The 22,342-nt window shown below is 37.6% G+C and overlaps 1 protein-coding gene across 1 annotated transcript; it reads right to left on the bottom strand.

Annotated features, from left to right (window-relative positions):
- Positions 1-22: 22 nt before the first annotated feature.
- Positions 23-16,331, bottom strand: LOC140233335 (lactadherin-like). The gene is made up of 6 exons (XM_072313444.1): positions 16,160-16,331; positions 10,030-10,226; positions 3,499-3,640; positions 2,864-3,027; positions 1,100-1,246; positions 23-169 (listed from the first exon to the last, which is right to left on the bottom strand). The coding sequence occupies exons 1-6, from the start codon at positions 16,329-16,331 to the stop codon at positions 23-25; spliced, it is 969 nt and encodes a 322-aa protein (XP_072169545.1).
- Positions 16,332-22,342: the final 6,011 nt, after the last annotated feature.

The following is a 22,342-nucleotide window of genomic DNA, read 5'->3' as shown; positions in this document are numbered from 1 at the left end:
TCACTCCCAAAAGGACATCGTCCTACAATCCTGCATAGAGTTCTATGCGAAAGACGTTGTTTGTTTCGGAGTTCCAAGAAATAGGGAGAAGGCGGAGATAACGGCAAGACAACGGGTCGGGGAGACGATTGAACACCACCGTTTGACAGTCCCAGTTGGCCGTGAAGATCTGAAAGAAGGAGAGAGAAGGGAAAGTGTGTTTGTAAGATTATTAAAAAATGTACACGTGACTGGGTATTAATCATGCCTATCACGTAATTTTGCCTACGACATGCCATTAGAAAAGTATAACGCTCATTAACACTGTCAATTCGAGATGTTGGTTAGGCCTACATAAACGTGCGAGAATGCTTCGTTTCGTTGCGCGCCTAAATGGTTGGCGCGCATCGGATTCTTTTCAAACGACAACGATGTGCGTCACTATTGATAAAGCAAATAATACAAATTATTTTTTTTCAGGCATTAGTATAATCACCTACACTCGGTACCTTCGAAAGAGTTCGAACACCGTTGGCTCTTCTCATTCAGCAGTGACTGCGCAGAAACTTCAAAAGTTCATAACTTTTGAACGGATTGTCCAATTTCCCCCCCCCCCCCAAAAAAAAAAACTTTCACTGATGTGCTTTACTAATATTGCTGCATTCACTCAAATCACGTGTATATGAAGTGGACTTGTCCTTTAAAGGGGATGGCTATCTAGTACCTGATCAGTGGGAATCAGTGGGAATGCTGGGGGATGACTGTTCCAATCCTTGTGGTATTCATTTAAGAGTGCATTATGTATCTATTGTGGTGTGAAAATTATTTGCTTCAGAATGGTCTCATTATTCAAGCAATGCGTAGTTTAATGTTTCCAGGTTAGCATGCCTGTACAGTGACGGGGCGATAAAACTGCACATTACTTGAATATGAGACAATTCTGAAGCAAATGATTTTCACACCACAATAGATATATAATGTACTATTAAATGAATCCCACAAGAATTGGAACAATCATCCCCCCAGCATTCCCACTGATTCCCACTGATCAGTTACTAGCCATCCCCTTTAAACCGTGATGTGAGACATTCGACTATAGGAAGAGTCATTATTTTCTTACCATGTCTCCACAAGATTCCTGAACAACATCGAAATTTACTCCATCTGTCCCGGAGGATACTTTGTAGGATGTCACCCATGATCCAATGTCAGGTTTACTTCCCTGGGTGGCTATTCCGACGACTTCGAGCTGGGTCAGCAGATCCACCTATTGAAAAGGTTTACCAGAGTTGCGCTTGATGATAAAGTGCGTATCAAAAAAAAGGTAACCCAACTTTGGAAGACTACTATTCATAATCATCAGCTATCGAGAGCACAATGTTAGTTGTGAGGAAAGGAGAACTCTTTCTCTTTCCATTGATACCTAATTATGTTGACAAATGTCATGCGTGACTGAGTACATGAACTTTAAAGACAACAATGAAATATCGCACTTTTTCCCCATTTTCCTATTTCTATAAAATAGGTAAAACAGTAGCCATCCAAACTTGGATTACCCTTTTTTTTTTTGTGATACGCACTGTAGAACCCCATAATAGATAAAAACCCTCTCATAAAAGACGCACACCAGTCAATAGACCTGCTTCACCTTTTCCACCAGGACACTAATCACATCTGCACACAGTTAAATCGTATTTATTGCAAAAGGGAAGTCTCAATAATTGTCATTAAAATAGTCAAGGCTTGATATTACAAGTGGGCCTGTGGCCTTGGCCCATTAAGAAATAGAAGGTCATCACTTCTTCAAAAATATGTTCAGGTGGCCCTATCAGGACATCAAAAACTTGTGTGTGCGTTTACATTGTTTTATGTATTTGTCTCATCCATCATATTAGGGGAGAATAACTCGCAACTGAAAGATTTTGATAACTGCAACATTCTAGCTACCTGAGTCGGTCAGGCCCCAGGGTAGTCATGTCTCCAGTCTTCTTGGCTAGACATGTCCGGGCTACTTTGATCCAATTTCGGCGAAGCGTGTGTTTTGTTTAATTTCTCTCTCTCAAATTTGAAGTCTAAATTTTACCTTTCCCATGATCAAATGAGATATACCTTCTTTTTTTTTCCAAATTCAACCATTTCATGAATAATTAATGTCTTGAAAAATCATGTTTATGCTACGATACAATAATTATTATAATAAATCATTTCACTTCCAATGTTTGTGGTTTTATGTCTTTTATCATATTTGGATTTTTATGTCACAGAAATTTTGATATATGAAGCACTTTTCATTTCCGCCAAATTTCCATTATAAATTACAATTGATCGTGTTTGAATTCTTATTAAATTGTTTTATTATTATGTTCTCCTTTAACTTTCGGGCCCTTAATTCTTTTAAATTCGAGTTATGAAGACTTTGTGTCGCCATATTTGCTTTTTTTTTTCTTTCAAAAGCTTACGCCTGGTAAGGCAATTCTTTTAGGTGTACACTTCTACTGTACAAAAACTTTTTTTTTATATGAATAAACATAAGTATTGATAAACATAACAAACTGAAGTCATTTCAAATATACGCACTTCCATATAGGGCCTATACAATATGCTAACATTAGTTATAAATAGACTGTATGTATAAGTTTGTGTATTCAATATCGGAAAATGATTTACACATCATATCTGGTATGGACATAGAGTGTGTATGTTCCTGTGTGTGTTTGTTCAAGGAAAACGTAGACAAAATTTTCATGGAAAAGAAGGAAGAATGTGCGAAACAAGTGCGTATATCTTATTGGTTTCGGGGGTGATTTCTTTTTCTTGTATTTGTTGTTGTTGCTGCTGCCCCCAAACTTTGCTTTTCGTTTTAGCATACGAGCCGAATTTATACCTGAATCCACTCGTATCCGCTTGGCACTACACCTGCATAGCTGGGGTTATGGTTGAGGCGCCAGAGGGCGCCAGACCCTATGCTTGCGGAGCCAGATATCTGGAGACTGGAATTTAGTATATCCTCACTCTCCATCCCCAAGGGCCTGACGTCATTCGGAACTCCTGGGTCCCGTTGCATAAAACTTTTTTAGCAACCTTAGAAAATTCAGGTTGGGATTTACCCAACCTTAATTTTTTAAGGTTGCTAACCTAAGAATGTAAAATCCGTTGCATAAAAACTCTGGTTGGGAGCTTCCAACCGGAATTTTGTGATTTCAACCGGAAAAAAGTCCGGTTGGAGTTTTATGCAACGGGCCCCAGGAGTTAACGTCAAAAAAGACGGTCATCACACACCACGTGGTTTTGACATGTTATTAGAAAGATATAAGATTGTTAAAAGAAAATGTAAAAGTGTAACACGTAAATGTAACACGTGAGCATGAACAAAACACAAATGCACACAATGCACAAGCATACTGTAATGTTGGTTTTTATCAATGCAAATGAGCGATGAATTTAATATTGCTACATCACGAAGCGGATGGACGGGCGTGCTCCCGCATACAGTATTCGTGGATAATGTCAAAAACTGACCTGGGGTCTGCTCGTATACTTCCAGTCGCAGACAAATATGTATACGGTAGGCGATCGGCGCAACTCTCACTGCCTGGCAGTTTTGTGGGCGTGGCAGGGCGTTGTAGACTACCGTGCTGCTATCAACGTTACCCTGGAATGTCTGTGGCAGACACAATAGTTTTTATTAGCTGCAAATACTTATGGTTGCTTAAGCGGCTATATAGGCTACAAAGTGACTAACTAAAATTGAAGAAAGCGTCTTGCCTAGGTCGACAAAGAGTGGCTGTCAGGATTTGGAGTGTACTTCTTTATTTTTTAAATGTTTTGACAAATATATGGATAATGAATTGAATAATAGTAAAATTTAAGACATCGTGTCGAAAGCAACTTAGTAATTATAGTAATTTCTCACAAGGAATGAAGAGGCAGTGGATGTTGGTTCTTCATCATTAAACATATTGATAGTAGTAGGACAGAGAAAAATGAACACAAATTGAAAAAAAAAAATCATATGATTTTTGAATTATTTTCATGTTTCACATTGTCCGAAACAAATTACCGATCTCGGCTTATTTCATTTTTTTTTTTTTTATAGTACAGCTTGTACATACACATTCATATAAATGTGATGTATAATATCAAACTATTTTGATACATATATTTTTGTTTTTGTTTTTACCTGTATATGCGGATCGTGCCCAATCGAACTATGGCTAGTATCTTTTTCATCGCATTGCAAATCAATGAAAATATTTAGATATTATTGTTTTCACATTATATTTTGTCTACCTAACATCAATATTAACGAAATGTTGATGAAATAGTTATGAAAATGAACAGATTAAAATATATATATAAGAACGCTATTTGTTTCTATTCTTTCTCAACATTCTCTCCAATGAACTCTGGTCCTGCTAACTTTTAGTTAATCATATAGGGTGTACATACACCTGTAAGTTAATGGAGTTAACATTTTCTCAAGTTATCGTGAAACTTATGGGAATTAAATGAGTTAAGTATTGTAACGAATGTTGATAAGCAGAAAACCACTGACCATGCAGAACAATTGTGCCTTGTTGTATATGAAAATCATGGGCGTAAATCCCGGGGGGGATGGGGGGGATATATCCCCCCCTGAAATGGAGGAGGGGGGGATGGCCTGTACAATCATCCCCCCCTGAATTTTGAGGGGAAAAAATGGAGGAAGCAGAAATGTGATTGTATCAATATTGCATGACGTTTGTACGCCGGCCTTCAGACAGGTAACAGAGCTGAACAGTATTCTATCTTGTAGGAAAATGTATAATTTTCTCAAGCGCTCGCTCGCTTCGCTCGCTCGCGAAGAAAGTAACATCGACATACACTGTAAGGCATGGCTCAGGCGTTGACAACGTCAAATAGTATAGGTCTACATGTAAACATGCTATGACGCGAGTAACTGGGGACCATCTGCAAAATATGTACGAAAACATACAAACAAACAATAACAACAACTTTATCGCCATAATTGAATCCCCTCCATTTCCTGAATCATTCCTGAGAAACGACAGCGACTGATGACTCAGTCAGGATACATCTATGGGCATACCAAGGGAAGATCAGGGACGTCGAATCTATGGGGGGCAAAGGGGCATTTGCCCCGCCCCAAAGGAAGTGTTTAGACAGACAAATCATTTATCCCCCAAGCAATTCCCGAGATGAGGACAAATCTCGAACTTTCTTAATGGAAAATTGTCCAAATATCGCCAGAACTATGCACCAGATCGTTGTATTGCAATCATGAACATGCAAAAGGTCCGCTATACAGGATAAGGGATAAACTTTGTACACTTTTGACATAGACGTATATTCCCTAATTTATCAAAGAGTGTGCAGCAGATCTTTCACTTAACAAAAGCAACCTAATATGTATAGAGGCGTCGATGGGGGGGGGGGATGGTTCTCAAATAAAAGTGGGACAAACAAAAGCGAAAAATATAGCTACAAACGGCAGTTTTTGGAGTGTAAAATGTTAAAATTTTAAAGCTCGCTCGCTCCGCTCGCTCGCATTTAATCGCTATGCCATTCTCCTGATGTTGCTGCCAGCCTGTGATTGACAGCAGGTGCACCCGGTGCGCCCCCTTAATTTCCAAAGCGAAAATATAGCTACAAACGACAGTTTTTAGGACTGGAAAATGTCAAAATTTTCAAGCTCACTCGCTTCGCTCGCTAGCATTTAATCAGTATGCCATTCTCCTGATGTTGCTGCCAGTAATTGCCGGCAGTTGCGCCCAGTGTGCCCCCTTAATTTCCAAAGCGAAAAAATACAGCCACAAACGGCAGTCTTTGGACTGTAAAATGTCAAAATTTTCAAGCTCGCTCGCTCCGCTCGCTCGCATTTAACCGCTATGCCATTCTCCTGATGTTGCTGCCAGTAATTGCCGGCAGTTGCACTCGGTGTGCCCCCTAAATTTCCAAAGCGAAAAAGTATAGCTACAAACGGCAGTTTTTAGACTGTAAAATGTCAAATTTTTCAAGCTCGCTCGCTCCGCTCGCTCGCATTTAATCGCTATGCCATTCTCCTGATGTTGCTGCCAGTGATTGTGAACAGGTGCGCCCCCCTTAATTTCCAAAGCGAAAAATATAGCTACAAACGGCAGTTTGGGGACTGTAAAATGTCAAATTTTTGAAGCTCGCTCGCTTCGCTCGTTCGCATTTAATTATTATTCCATTCTCCTGATGTTGCTGCTAGTAATTGCCAGCAGTTTTCGCCCGGTGCGCCCCCTTTATTTCCAAAGCGAAAAATATAGCTACAAACGGCAGTTTTTGGACTGTCAAATGTCAAAATTTTGAAGCTCGCTCGCATTTAATCATTATGCCATTCTCCTGATGTTGCTGCCAGTAATTGCCAACAGTTTTTGCCCGGTGCGCCCCCTTAATTTCCAAAACGAAAAAATACAGCCACAAACGACAGTTTTTGGGACTGGAAAATGTCAAAATTTTCAAGCTCATTCGCTTCGCTCGCTCGCATTTAATCATTATGCCATTCTCCTGATGTTGCTGCCAGTAATTGCCAGCAGTTTTCGCCCGGTGCCCCCCCCCCCCCTTAATTTCCAAAGCGAAAAAATACTAGCACAGCCACAAAGGACATGTGGGACTGTAAAATATCAAAATTTTCAAGCTCACTCGCTTCGCTCGCTCGCATTTAATCGTTATGCCATTCTGATGTTGCTGCCCGATTGCCGGCAGTTGCGCCCGGTGTGCCCCCATAATTTCCAAAGCGAAAATATACAGCCACAAACGGCAGTCTTTGGACTGTAAAATGTCAAAATTTTGAAGCTCGCTCGCCCCGCTCGCTCCCATTTAATCGCTATGCCATTCTCCTGATGTTGCTGCCAGTGATTGACAGCAGTTGCGCCTGGTGTGCCCCCCTTAATTTCCAAAGCGAAGAATATAGCTACAAACGGCAGTTTTGGGACTGAAAAATGTCAAAATTTTCAACGCAAAGAGATTTCACCGTAGGAGGGGGAAACCCCCCCCCCACCATACCCTCCCCCCTCGCTTGATTCGTTCCCTCACATATGCCATTCTCCTGATGTTGCTGCCAGTGATTGACAGCAGTTGCGCCTGGTGTGCCCCCCTTAATTTCCAAAGCGAAGAATATAGCTACAAACGGCAGTTTTGGGACTGAAAAATGTCAAAATTTTCAACGCAAAGAGATTTCACCGTAGGAGGGGGAACCCCCCTACCATACCCTTCCCCCCTCGCTTGATTCGTTCCCTCACATAACCGCTCCTCCTAAGATCAAATCCTGTCTACGCCGATGATAGGCCCCATTATTTAGTGAGCCTTCACAGTGATGTCGCACAGCAAGAGCTGAAATGCCACGATTTTGTCATTCAATAATATATTGTGAATATTTCATTTTCTTATTGTTTTTTTAACGAAAAGAAAACAAAATTTTCACCACAAGTGAGCACCAGATCGCTGAATTTCAGGTCTGAAAATGCAAAATCTTCCTCGTGTGGGAGAGGGATACCCCCCCCCCCCATACACACCCTTCCCCCGTTCGGTCGTTCCGCTCCCTCTCACAGATATTTCAAAAAAAAAAAATGTTTTCATATTTTTAAGGTCTGATTTTCCGCCGAAAGTCGTCTGACAAGCAAAAAAAAAAAAAAAAAAAGCAACAAGAACAAAAAGTCTTTATGTTGTTGCTGCCACTTTTCTCCCACTTTATATTTCATGCAAAAGAGTGGGGCATCCGATCCCTGTAAAGTGTGTGTGTGTGGGGGGGGGGGGGAGGGGGGCACAAAGCTTCTCCCCCCACCCTCCCCACCCCCACCCCCCCCCCCCCCCCAAAAAAAAAAAAAAAGGCTGCGCCGGTCCGGTTATGGGCTTGTAATCGTGGCGATGGTGACCATCCCCCCCACTCCTCAGTATGGATTTACGCCGTTGATGAAAATAGTCCACTAAAGAATTCTATGTTCTACCCTATATCAAGGTATGCACCCGAATATTCTTTGTTTCTTATAGTTTTCACATAATCTGAATTACCCAAATACTTTTGCGAGTTTAAAGAAATACATTAGGTATTGATGTATAAATATCGATTGCTCTGACGAAGCGAGGAACTTCTTGGATAGAGGGACTTCTTGGATCTATGGAGACTTTCGAGACGGAGACTTCGTGTCATGCATTTAGACAAGTCCTGTAACAACTCATGTCGATCATGTGTGTCAACGAAAAGTATCTGCCAATAAACTAGCAGTTTGCTCGGAAATACGCTCTCCCAATTGAACTCCATGTTGTACCTCTCTCATCGTGATGGTGAATTGTGTGAATGTATCTGCACCTTACAACTAACGTACTCTATTCACCAATCATAATTGTCCCTCAATTCAATGAATGCTAAATTTGTAAGTAGAAGTTCAAACACTTCAGGTCTAAAAGTATATAAAGCCATAAAGAGAAGTTGATATATAAAAGTGTCTTTATGATAATATGTCTCCATTCACTTAATCCAGAAATATATTTATCTGTTACAAGGTATATTCAGATGACCCGTACAGTGAAAATATCATTAACTTAAAAAAATAAAGAAATCAATGATCTCGCATCTACAATTTCTTTGCTTTGAAAGTGGACATATGCAAATTGTATAATGGATTTGAGTTTTGATGCAGTATTAAAATGAATTTGTCCTTTTAATACTTCATTTGAAACACTGGAAAATTGCAGTACTTCCTGAAGACATCTGAACTTTGATACTTGACATTTGATGGAATTTATGCGTGTATCATCACGTTTTGAACTGTTCATTAAAATAAATGATTATAAGCATGAAGTGTACTTCCTGTTTAATTTGTAAATAGATGTGATGGAAATTCGATTGTTACCAAAGAACTCCCCGAAGCATCGCAGATTTCATTCACGGGGTTGAAGGTCGTTCCGTTGGCACTGCACATAACTTTGTACGAAGTCACCCACCGACCTTGATCTGATCGACCCTGCGTTGCTATGCCAACGATGTGGTGAGGAGACTGAAAATCCACCTTGGGATATATATTACGGTTTAATCAAGATCATTGTGCTCCTTACACTTCATAAGTATAATGTTCTTCACAGTTCTTTAAGAACACACAGATGCTTTTCTTTTATTTTGACATTCTTAATTTTCTTAGAAGAAACACATTCCCCCAAGAAATAAAAAAAAAAAAAAATCCCCCAAATCAATATCAAAGCAACACTTCTTTCCACCTGTCCAACAGACTATTGAAGAAAAATCTGGAAACCTTGTTTATTTCTTGTTAATTCTGAAAACGTCATCGTATTATGATGTTCGCTATATAAGGGCGCTAAGTATTCTTGTTGACCTTATCATTAGCAAAATCTTTGAATAGTCATTAGAGGGTAAAATAAACTTCCTCGAAATCGCATGATTATGACAGCCCTTTAACATCTTGATATTAACAGCAGACTGTCTCTCCCTATTTCTCTCTTTTTTAACTTGACTTCTTTTCTTTTATTATGTTTATATTATTCATTATCGGTTGCCAAACAGTTACACTCAGTATTCATTTTTTCGTTGCAATCATTCTGTATGCAAATTAAAATGTAGCACATGTGATTATATTACGGATTATGAATGTATAAGGAAAACTGGTGAAAATAGTCACATTACTCTTTACAATGTAATGTTATATTTGTACAATGGCATTGACATTGCTTAGAATTGATGTACTTGTAAAGAAATGCCATATGGAGAATAAATCAAATAAATCATATCAAATCAAATATATATATATATATATATATATATATATATATATATATATACATATACATGAATGGTGTGAGAGAGAAAGAGGGAGAGGTACACAAGCATACGTCTAGAATGATAGATAGAGATAGATAATATATAGATAGGAAGATAGACGTATTGTAGGTATATAGAAGCAGATGAACGGCACACCAGAAAGAGAGAGAAAGATAGACAAAAGAGAAAATGAAAACAACTTTGCCCGCCGTCTGTCGCTCTCTTCCTTTCTCAAATATAAAAATATGTTGTACCTGGATCCACTCGTTATTGGAAAAAGGTTTGTCGGCACACCACGCTCCTGCAGTACCGGGCGCATGATTCATATGCAGTCGCCCCCTGGCGGGTCCAAAGACATTTATGTTCCCTTGGCTAGTGCTGGATGCTGTGATGCTGGAGTTGGGAATGACGTAGCTCTCTAGGCCGAGAGGTACGGCATCCCTTGGTATGCCTACCGGATGGAGGAAGAGGATATGGATGACTTCGTAATACTCTTTCGTGTTGTGAGGATTTTCCAGCATACCGGACAATTTCTGAGGGCGGACAAGGATTTAGGCGAGTTGTGCATGTGTCTTACTTGCTAGATGCGTTCTACTTATGTTCTTCTCATGGGTATTCTGTGTGACCTGCGTGCCAAGCGCGTGGGTGATGACAACTCAGAAATTCATCTGAAGGAATGGCAGAAGTCCAACAGAAATGACAGAATGTCATTATCTTGGCCGCACTGGCCGCGTACGGGGACTGCGAAGTAACTGCTTGGGAGTTGCCTGCAAGCTGCTGCTCAAAACTTGGCTGCGGGTAAATCGGCCTTGTGTGCGCAGCTCCGGGCAACTACGGGCGAGATAATTTTCCTACTTGCTGGAAAAAACCTTACTCGCAACAAGCCCGCGTGGCTTGCCCGGAAAGGTGTGACACGGCCTTTAGGCTACCGAACTCATTCGGTGGGGACAAAAACCAACTGCGCTTACAATAACGTATGTTTTTGTGATGATTGTTGAGGAGCAGAAAGTTACCAAAATGTGCCGTAACATGTTTCGGTACATTTTGGTAACACTGCACATTTTGGTAATTTACCAAAATGTGCCGTAACATGGTAGGCATTTGTATGGTATAAAGTTGAAAAAGTTTCATTTTCGCGCAACTATGAACATCGTGCATTCTTATTTCAATGTCAGATGGCATTCTCCTGCAGTATTCGCCTGAAAACAAATCAACATCTTTTTCAATACAATGGTGCATTCCAAAACAAAACTGGTGGGGACATAACATGTATATTTTATATTTTGGTCGCTATAGACGTATTCATAAATGGAAGAGTAATTGACATCCGTCCAACAACACACATAAGTTAGTTGTCTCTGATTAGTCATTTTGTTGCCGCCATTTCTAAAAAGATACTGTTAGATAACTATATTAGATTTTTTATCATGAATTCTTTTTTTTCTTATCTATCTATTCACCGGACTTCGGAAGCCAAATTCAGGGCCAGATTTTTACTTTTGCAATCGCTAAGGTCATACACACCAGAATCAGGGGTTGTAGGAGTATCGTCGGTTGTTTGTGAGACTTCCGTTGTTATGTCTGTGTTTGGGGCGTCTCCAGAGGTCGTTGGGACATCGTCGGTTCTCGGTGAAACATGCGTTGTCTCTTCAAGTGTGTTCTGCGTATCTCCTTAAACGGAAAATGAATGATGATTTTTATGATTTTTTTTGAATTTTTATGAATTTATGTTCTTAACACGCAGTTTTCCAGGGTTGTACTACCGATTCATAGGATCAAATATGAGATATGGAGGACTATATGTTATACGCGCTGTCTAAAACATCAAGAATGCAATCAAAATATATATCACAGTCGAATATTTCAACCCGATTTGATTGTGGAGAACGTAATTATGTGTATAGCGATGATCCTTGCACAGCTTCATTTCCAAATATTAACACCGATGTTTTAAGACATTAAATCCACTATCGTTCCCCAGTGCCATTGACTTCTACTGAGGTAAAGGTAAGTTGTCTCTCATCATGAACCATTAAAAGCATAAAAAACAATCACAAAGTTGGATAATTTTAAACAAGGAAAACAGAAATACAAAAACGAAAAGTGAATCACATACAGTAGTATATATACCATACGATATAAGTGGTATAACTAAGATCATTTAGGCATGATTTTAAAGGATAACAATAAAGTAGGTATGGACAAAAAAAAACAAACATGATAAATAAATATACATCATATCAAGGATCATACCGGATTCTGCGGTCGTTGGAATACCGCCGGTTGTTGGTGATGCATTCGTTGTTGCAGTTTTCTCAGTTGTTGGTATATCTTGAGAGAAAAAGTTTTGGTGCAAAGTCAAAGAAATAAGATTTTATACAGAAAAGTAACTCCCTTGTGGCTCGTCTACCACCCTAATAGGATTTATCAACATATCAGGAACCCGATAACAAAAACAAAAAAACAAAACTTAAGCTTAAAAACAAATGTCCAGAGTGAATACACACACAAATACACACACACACACACACACACACACACACACATATATATATATATATATATATATATATATATATGTGTGTGTGTGTGTGTGTGTGTGTGTGTGTGTGTGTGACCGTGCATCACAAAACCAACAAAAAGTCGTACCCCTTGATTTACGTGAGGACTCAAAAAGGTCAACCGAGTCTAAGTTTTTCATATTTTCTGAAACAGCTCTCCTTCTTCTACATTATTCTTTAGTTTGGGATCATAACATGAATGGGAAAGTATTGTGTTCAGTGCCCCAGTTTTTCTACGACCCTTTCGGGGGGAAAGTAGAATGATCAGGTATGTCTTAGAGGCCCCTTTTCATTTCTCGAAATCCTTTGTACACTCTTCACTTTCAAGTCTATTTACTTTTGAAAGGATAACGCTACTGCTTTGAAAGTTGGCATTAATCATGGACAGAATGTGTTAAAAGAACATGCCCAATTTCAGCTTAATCTGGTAATCCCTTCATTATTGTTGCTCCGGTGGTTTACATCCTGTGTTCTGTCCCTTTCATCACACAGCTAGCACGACTTGGTAAGTTGGTACTAGATTAAGCGCTTGAATAGACCCTGTACTTCAGAGCCTCTTTTCTCAGTTCACACTTTCCAGAGTGTATGTTTTCTTTCCAGTATTTATATAGGTTAGGGGAGTCAGTTTGAATTGAGTTATACATCGTTTTAAAGCTTAGTGTCTGCTCTTTTGGAATCTGCCCTTAACTAAAAATACACGTCTGGCGACCTTCTGTTGGTTTTGTGATGCACGGTCACACACACACACACACACACACACACACACATATATATATATATATATGCACGGTCACACACACACACACACACACACACACACACACATATATATATATATACATATATTATATATGTATACACTCAGCAAAAAAAAAAAAATAAACACTTTTTCAAGTTCATCTTTCTCATGGATTATTTGGCTCATATTCATTCTTTATTTAAAGGTTATTTACTTGCCTATCAACCTAATAGGTCAATAAAAAGGGAAACTGCAGCATGATTGAACACATTCGTTTTTCACTTCCAATCCAAGGCACAAAAGTAAAAATAGCCAAAATGGACAGGTTGTTATTCAAGCGTATGTGCTCTTCCATATAACAATAAAACAAAAGACAGATTCTACACAATAAGAAATGCAAATTGATTTGCAAAATTCATCCTATGATCTCTATAATTTAAATGTCTCTATAACCCTCCAAAGACAAAGAAAGGCAAAAATAATGGAGGAAAATGAAGAATCTTCTGTCAAATTCGTATTCAAAAGGCATAAGAGAAGAAGCAATGGTAACAAAGATAGTAAAAATTTGAAATGTCATTCCAAAATTAAGAAAATGTGAAATAGTATTTGGTTCTTGAATTTGCCAAATGAATTCTTAAATTCCTTAATAAAAAAAGGAAAGTACGAAATTCTGTCCATTTTATCCCCTTTGCGGCGTACTCCGTATGTCATTTAAACTTTGAGTTGACAGAAAATTATTCTGTTCCCCCTTCAGTTTCACCACTATATTTTGTTTGAGAATACAAAGAAAAACAAGGGAACGACAATTTATTTCTGCTATTTCATTCATGTCTTTCATCGCGTTAAATTGGTCGTTCGTTATCATTGTTACATTGAAGGGCATTTGCATATCAATTTCAATATATCAATTTCAAGATATAAATTTCTGCAATTTTTACTTATGTGCCCTGGAGGACAAAAACGAATGTGTTCACTCATGCGTAAAATTTTCCTTTGTATAGACCTACCAGGTTGATAGTCAATTAAATAACCTTTAATTTGGTACATGACACAATGATTTCTATCGAAATCTTCTATGAAAAAAACGAACTGAAAAAGTCTTTACTTGCTTTTTTGCCGAGTGTTATATGTACATTAATTATATTATATAATTGCATTTGTATATTATATAATCGTACGCAGTGCTCAGCTTGAATATGTTATGTAGGATTATCAATGGTTACCGGGGAGACAATTGAAATAAATATGGGATGGGGATGCGGTAATGGTTTATGGTAATATATAGCATTTGATGGATGGTAAATTAAAGCGCATTTATCTACTGTATATGTGAAGGACAACTACTCCGTTTGCAAATATATTTGTGTATGTATGTTTGCCATTTCAATGAGTGTACATTGACGAGGGCGACTGAGTAACGTTATACCAATACATAGATTTTAATAAATAAAATATTGTCCGTTGAAATATATTTCTTTGATTTGAATAAGTAGCATGTAAACGTACGTAGCATCAATGGATGGTATCGGAGAACTGTGGGCTTGAGTATAATTGCATTATTTAATCTGCTATTTGGCATGAATTGAAAGAAGGATTTAAAGGAATATCTTTAGAAAGCGTGGATATGAAAACAGCTTTACATCGCTGCAATGAACGGACACATGCAAGGGTTTATATAGATGGTGATTGATCTGTGCATTTCAGACAAGGTCAGACAAAAACCCATTGTAACTAACGGAATTGATTTTAGTGAACTATTGAAAACCAATTCACCGTCTACCTTGGGTAATATAACTGGAGGTCTTCATCACGAAGAAATGTGCTTTGTTGTGATTACAAAATCAAAGTTTGTTATAACAATGCATATTATTGTATTACTTAGGTTGAAAATAATGTGTGTGAACGAACGCAGTACTTTCATTTCTCTGCTTTGCATGAGCTATTGTTTTATTTGTATTGATTCAGTGTGATAAAAGACGTAGCGTTTATGACATCTTTATTGGTGCTAACCCCATGGACATATCCCGTCCATATCCAGTGGAATCCCAATTTCACCACACACACATGTATGTATGTATATGTATATATATATATATATATATATATATATATATATATATATATATATATATATATATATATATATATATATATATATGTGTGTGTGTGTGTGTGTGTGTGTATATATATATATATATACTGTACATTATACATTAAATGTCTTGTATACATGCACACAATGCGCCTCTCAGAAAAAGTTGGGAGAAGCTACAATACAGGGCCTATGGGACAGTGCCAGTGGCGCATGTAGTAGTCTTGGCGCAGACTCCTTTACGACCGACAAGAATTTGTGCCTGTAAACTAACCTACATCTTCACCTGATTTCACAATTATCATTCTAGAGTTAGCTATGCACGGGCCTACATATAAGCTCCATGCACCCGTCTAGTTTACGAAAGTTTCCATTCGCAATTTATTCTAGCAGCCATGAGAATAAAGGCATAGCCTCTCGTGATCACTGTCAAGTCGGGGTTCGTCGATGTTTGAAAATCAGTCACTACAAACCTTGAAAACAACGCCGAAAATGATCCAGTGAAAGCAGTAATCCGATAAAACGCCATGGCAGATCGGGAAATGGCTTGATGGATTAACGCCTTAGTAGCCAGTATATTGTAAATGCATGTGATTTGTTGCAGTGTAAAATGACAACCAATTTTTCGCTATTATGTCATATCCGATCTGCTATCTGTTGGGCTGTGAATAAGCTACAACGCTTCAAAATGGCCATGAATTGCAGCCGATGCAATTAATATCTAACCATGCTGGCAGTACACTCGCCAGTACATCGTAAATGCATGTGATTTGTTTCAGTGTAAAATGACAACCAATTTTTCGCTATTATGTCATATCCGAACTGCTATCTGTTGGGCGGTGAATAAGCTACAACGCGTCAAAATGGCCATGAGTTGCAGCCGATTCAATAACTATCAAACCATGTTGGCAGTACACTTCACTTATTATGAATTATATTGACAAGTTAATGTATCAAGTTTTGGCAAATTTGATATCATTCAAACAACAAACCTGGGTCTAAGCAACTCGATACTGTCGATATGTGTGGCGCCCATTGTGACATCATCATGGCTAGCTTTGAAGCTGGTGGTACCGAGACCAATTCCTGCTGAACGAATGACCCGCTACGCCGGTCCCACTTCTTGCCACAAGTGATCTTTTCTAGCCCTTGACCGAGTACCATCGGGATCAAAACGACTGGACAAGAAAAAATATTCCTGTCATCAAAGTATATTACTGTATAGCAATGATGGCAATAAAGTAACCATTAACTATTCATAATGATGATGATAATCATGATGCCAACGCAAGAGTTAGCTATGGAGAAGGGAATTAGCTTAATCCTTGAGAAACATCGTAACTCTCAAAATAATGTGAATACAATGTATAGATTCAAAGAAATTTCACCGGCGTCTGAATGACTGTCCTAGATTTTCAACAATCTCTTCAATAGATTGAATAAGTGTTAACGCCACAAGAAACAAAAATGCGTCATACTGAAGTTGAAAACTATGAAATAACTTAGTGTAAAAAAAAATTGAAATTGTGTCAAAATACACTTAGTCGGTCGTTTGAACTATCAGCCTATCTATCGTAACAGGCTAAGAACGCAATCATGAATTGTGCAAAGCCGTGGTATGACTGACTGCATAAGAAAAAAATCAAGAAACTCACGCGTCAGTATGAGAAAACTGCTTCCACTAAAGTTTACAGCCATTTGGTCTGTCATGTCACTTTGCAATGCACGCTGAAAGGAAAATCCAAGAAGCAACCAAACAAAGCCGTATTTGATATGGTAACATGGCAGTATAGTCACAGCGCAATATGGGTAGCATTATTCATGTTAAAGCCACTATTTACCTGTTGCAGATGAAAAAAAAAAAAAGCTCTAGTGCTTCAAAAAAGTTCTAAAATGTGAGTATAGAAACAACCAACGTTAAAAAGTTGTAACCAGTAGGCCTGCTGTCAATGGTAAGATTAATATGAAAATTATAGTTGTATTAGAAATGTTTCTAGAATAAACCATCTACAGTTATAGTTTGTTGGGAAATTAGTGATACCTCATTGTGTTTGCGGCTTTATTGCCATTTCTTATATGGTATAAGATGTTTTGTGATCCAACTAAAGTATACATATGCATTAAATGTGATAGTTCGAAGTTTTTAACTACTGCTGAATATAGATACTCGAGACATGCCCTCTGCAAAATATTTGAATTTTTGTCACTCCAATTTTTATTCATTAGAGTACACGTGTATGTGAGAATGGGACCCTTTGACACCGTGGCCCGAATTCACGAAGGTAGTACAAATGAAACCATGGTTTTAAACCATGGACAAAAACCATGGGGCGCCAAGTGTCGCACGGAATATTTCGTTACGAAATTGGTGACTTGGTCGACAAAATGACCGTTTCGTTAACGAAATTATCATTTTGAGGACGAAATGTTCATTTAGTTACAAAATGTTGTCATTTCGTCACAAAATAATTATTTCATCGACTGATTTCGTAACGAAATATTCCATGCGACACTTGGCGCTCCATGGTTTTTGTCCATGGTTTAAACCATGGTTTCATTTGTACCACCTTCGTGAATCGGGCCCGTATGTTTATTTCAACCAAAGAAGTACTTGTATTGATCGGTAATACATAAAGATACTAGAAATGTCGCTATGGCGACTGGTATGCCTCCGCCATAATGCATGGTTCTCCGAATAGGTCTATAGCACAATGTCTTGACAATTCGTGATGACAGTTTCACATAACTGGCAAAATATTAAAAATGACAGGTTTGCCACAAATGCATTTAATGTTCACTTTCCTTGAACTAGGTTTATTTGGATGAATGGCTATACTGTCTAATAAAAGTGCAGGTATTTGGGGATTTGTACCCAACTTTTGACCCTTTTATAAGTTTAAAGAAGAAGGGAGAATTTAGCACTTTCACTTGACCTTTGACCTTTTCGCCTTTGACCTTTTGACAAGAAACTTCCAAGAAAATCTGTATTGGGTAATACATGCATACACTAAGTTTCAAGACAAAATCCTGCAAGCATGCAGAGATAAGAGGGAAATAATGACAATTTAATGAGTTGACCTCGACCTTTGACCCCCTGACCTTTGACCCATGATCCATAAATTCCCTACATGATCACTGTCAGTCAGTACATGCATAATATAAAAAGTTCCATGAAGATACCTTGAAATAATTGTGAGATATGGAGAAAAAATGAAATTTTAACATTTTCACTTGACCTTTGACCCTTGACCTTAGACCTCATGACCCAAAACTCTCTCTCTGGGGAATCTTTATTTGATAGTTCATGTATACACCAAGTTTCAAGAAAATACCTCCGGCCATTGCAGAGATACAGGGGAAATAGTGAAATTTTGAGCATTTAACTTTGACCTTTTGACCTTTGACCTTGAGCATGTGCACCCAAAAGTTGATAGGCACAACTTCGCCACCTCATACATATACATGCAAAGTTTCATTAGGATACCTCTAACGATTTATTAGATCCGCTGTCCACAAAATTGATTACGGACGGACGGACGGACGGACGGAAGGACGGACGGAAGGACGGACGGACGGACGGACAACCCGAAAACATAATGCCTCCGGCGACACTTCGTGGCGGACGCATAATAAATTGTACAGGAAGAATGTAGTTGAATGCGCGAAAGGTATAACACTCTACAAACGCGGATATTTAACAGTTCTTGTTTTGTTTTGTTTTTTATCTAGGAGTCAAACTTTATGCTACGATAAATCCTTGGTCAATGCACAAATGAAATAACAGAAAAAAATATTTCAAGTCAAAGATAATGTTAGATGAATATGGTGGACCTTTCCGTTCGAAATATTGCAAGGGCAAAGGATTGTATTTTTACCGAGTATCATTCACTCTTATCAGGTTCAGGGTCAAATTGATTTAACTCTTGCAGAAATGAAATTATAGTGACATATACAAGTATATATATATATACATATATATATATATATATATCTAAACTCCTCAAAATAAGTTCTGCAATTGCAGTTTAATATATCATATTTCTACCCGCATTATCTTCACTAAATATGACATCATAAGAAAGCCTGATTAATTATCTTTAAAATGACACCTCACTTGCTATGATTGGGTGTTCTTGGAATGTGCAAAACAGCTGAGTATGTGACAAGTCGCAACAATTCTGCTATTGGTAATGTACAGTTTTGATGGAAAAAAAAAAGCCACTGGAATAAGCCATGCTGAAATGACAGCACTTTCAAAAACTCCCGTTTCCTATGGACATTACATGACTGTTTGGTCAGCCTTTATGTTTAATTTCAGTTTGAAGATACTACTGCAGTTTTTAATTCATGGATGAAGCCTGGAATCTAATGTTAATCTCACAATGCATTCTTTTCAAGCACATTCCTTCCCTGAAACGACAGAGCAAATGGGAATTAAACTGTTTGACATACTGTAACACGTTTGCTCCATTTTGCAACATTTCACATTTGACCTTTCCTCATATTCAGTCATACTGTGAATTCCAGGAATACCCAATCATAGCAAGTGAGGTGTCATTTTAAAGATAATTTATCAGGCTTTCTGATGATGTCATATTTGATGAAGATAATGCGGATATTAGAGAAATATGGTATATCAAACTTTAATTGCAGAACTTATTTTGAGGAGTTTGTTCACAACTATACATATATATATATATATATATATATATATATATATATATATATCTATACGTGCATATATAGTTTAGTTTAGTTTATTCTTTATTTAAAGATCACACCCGTCACACGGACGGCCGGCCTAAAAAGGAGTATGAGTGATAAATATGCATCAAATATAGAAAGTAATACAAAATATAATGAATATATCATATAATACATACAGACAATAACAAATAATTTAACACAACAAAAGACTACAGAATATGGTGGGCTAAATAATACATGAAAGATGTATATATATATATATATATATATATATATATATATATATATATCAAATGAAGAGCCTGCTTCCAAAAGGCGCTAAATTCATCATTTTTAATGGCTTTAACGCCTTTTGGTTAAAAGCTCTTCATATATATGTATATAATGTACATTGTATAGAATATGCACACATCATAATGTAAATAAGAGATTTCAAAGACCACTTCAGAGAAAAGAAATTTATAGTCATTTACATTGTATACTGTATACACGAACATTTTTGTATCTTAAGGTACAGGTGGAGGAGACCGTTGTTTGTTGTTGTTTTAAAGAACGAAAGGAGAGAGAGAGAAAATGGGGCCCTATACAAATAATTTGCCCCAGACAGCACTTAACATAAAACAAACATTATAAATCTTATAGAGATATAAGAGGAGGAGACCGTTATCAACGGCCTATTACCGGGATAACGGCTTCCGGACGATATGATACTAGTAATTTTCTCCTATCTTTACCAGAAGCAATAACATACAGATACCAATGAACAATCACTGTTTGAACCTTGAATATTTCCAATATCATTCAGTAGCTGAGAACAACGCAAAGGGAATTATGTATCAAGGCAGAGACAAATAATTATGACGGAACACTGAAGTAAATACATAAATAGGGATAAGGGATAGAAACAGTGTTTGAAGCATTTTGGAACTTCATCACAAATAAAAAAGGGAGAACACCTTACTTACAAATTTATATTTTAGGCATAGGCCAATAAAATTGAAGAATAACAATACTGTAGGCAAAATACAGTTAAGATTTGTGATATGCAGTAAACTGATTGTGATAGGCAGGAAACTTGTGAGCAAAATTGCTCATTCGAATGATATTATATTGCATGGAGATTTTTTAAGGAGGATTTTGAACACTGAAAAGAAGGACTGCGTCTTAAATCAACAGACAATGAGTTCTATACCGTATGTCCTCCAAAAAAAAAAAAAAAATTACAACAAGACCCTCCACAATGATATCTTTAAGAATAGTGAATCAATCCAAATACAAATTCAGGGTATGAAACTATAACTCATTGCCCACATCTTACAGAAAACCCCATTCGATTTGCTTCAGTGGTCAAAGAGAAAAGAGGAATTTTGTAGAGGATGTCGGGAATCTCTTCCCTCCAAGTTCTGTCTATTGTATTCACACACAAAAGCATCGAAGTGCTAAACTTTGAAGTATCAGACTCATGACATGCTTTACAACTTTTCACATTTCTCTCTGACGGCTTAACCAAATTGAATGGGGTTTTCTGCAAAATAGAGCTAAGATGTTACATTTTAAGACCCTGAAGTAGCATATAGACAGTTCATTCATATTGAGTGTTATCAATGCGAAAATTTTATTTATTTTATTATTTTCTTTCTGCGGGGGGGGGGGGAACATACTGTAAATCAGGTCCATGGTGTCTTCTAGATGTTTGTGTCGTGATGAGTCGAGGATTTTCCAAAATTAATGATACTATGTTTCGTGACGGAAACGATATAAATAGATGTTAAATTATGAGATCAACATACCTTATCTTTAAACATTCCGGAACCTCTTTACGAGATTATCTATACATGAAAATTGCAGTTTGCCGTGTCTGTCGGTTAAGTGATTTTTTGAGGCAGTTTTAGGTCTTGAAACCAGCCTTCAGTGTGGGCTAAGAAATCAGGACAAGTGATAAGTGTAACAGCACGTTTTTGTTTGTCTGTATCATAGTGACAATGTACATGATATAGAATCGATTTTGCTAGTCATGCTAGTACCGCAGTTACTCGTAGATACGATATTCATTACGTGATATAAGCCAGTGTGACTGTATCATAAAGAATTCGAAGTGTGTTTTAGTTAGACATTCTCCAAGTTTCCACACGATCCCGATTTATCTTGATATTACTAAAATGAACTCTGTGAATATCATCGACAACTTCATGTGTTAGTCAATAGTTCACTTCCAAAAATGTTACTGCGCTTTATATTTTGAGCCAGTCGTCTACCATAATTATATTTGAGTTGGATCGGTATAAGATCTTTTTCAAATTTTTTTTCAGTATTTAGTGGCGGTTTAGTACATCTTAACTATTTTGGAACCGTCAATCATGTATATCACTGCATTATTAACGCCTTTACGTACAGGTATAAGTTCATGAGAAAAAAAAAATGCCCTCATCTTCTTTAAACAGATAAAGCGGCCACTTAACAATGCATTA

This window comes from Diadema setosum, chromosome 9 (genome assembly GCF_964275005.1).
Source record: "Diadema setosum chromosome 9, eeDiaSeto1, whole genome shotgun sequence".
Lineage (NCBI taxonomy): Eukaryota > Metazoa > Echinodermata > Echinoidea > Diadematoida > Diadematidae > Diadema > Diadema setosum.
Note: the sequence above shows the minus strand (reverse complement) of the source record. Positions and strands in the feature narration are given on the sequence as shown.

What these genes read in the sequence shown, in the direction of transcription:
- LOC140233335 (XM_072313444.1), bottom strand. Translation starts at nt 16,331, where the DNA reads ATGGTACTCGGTCAAGGGCTAGAAAAGATCACTTGTGGCAAGAAGTGG. An exon ending in ATCGAGTTGCTTAGACCCAG is followed by an intron (nt 10,227 to 16,159) that starts GTTTGTTGTTTG and finishes TCCATCCGGTAG; the next exon opens with GCATACCAAGGGATGCCGTA. An exon ending in CCAATAACGAGTGGATCCAG is followed by an intron (nt 3,641 to 10,029) that starts GTACAACATATT and finishes TGTCTGCCACAG; the next exon opens with ACATTCCAGGGTAACGTTGA.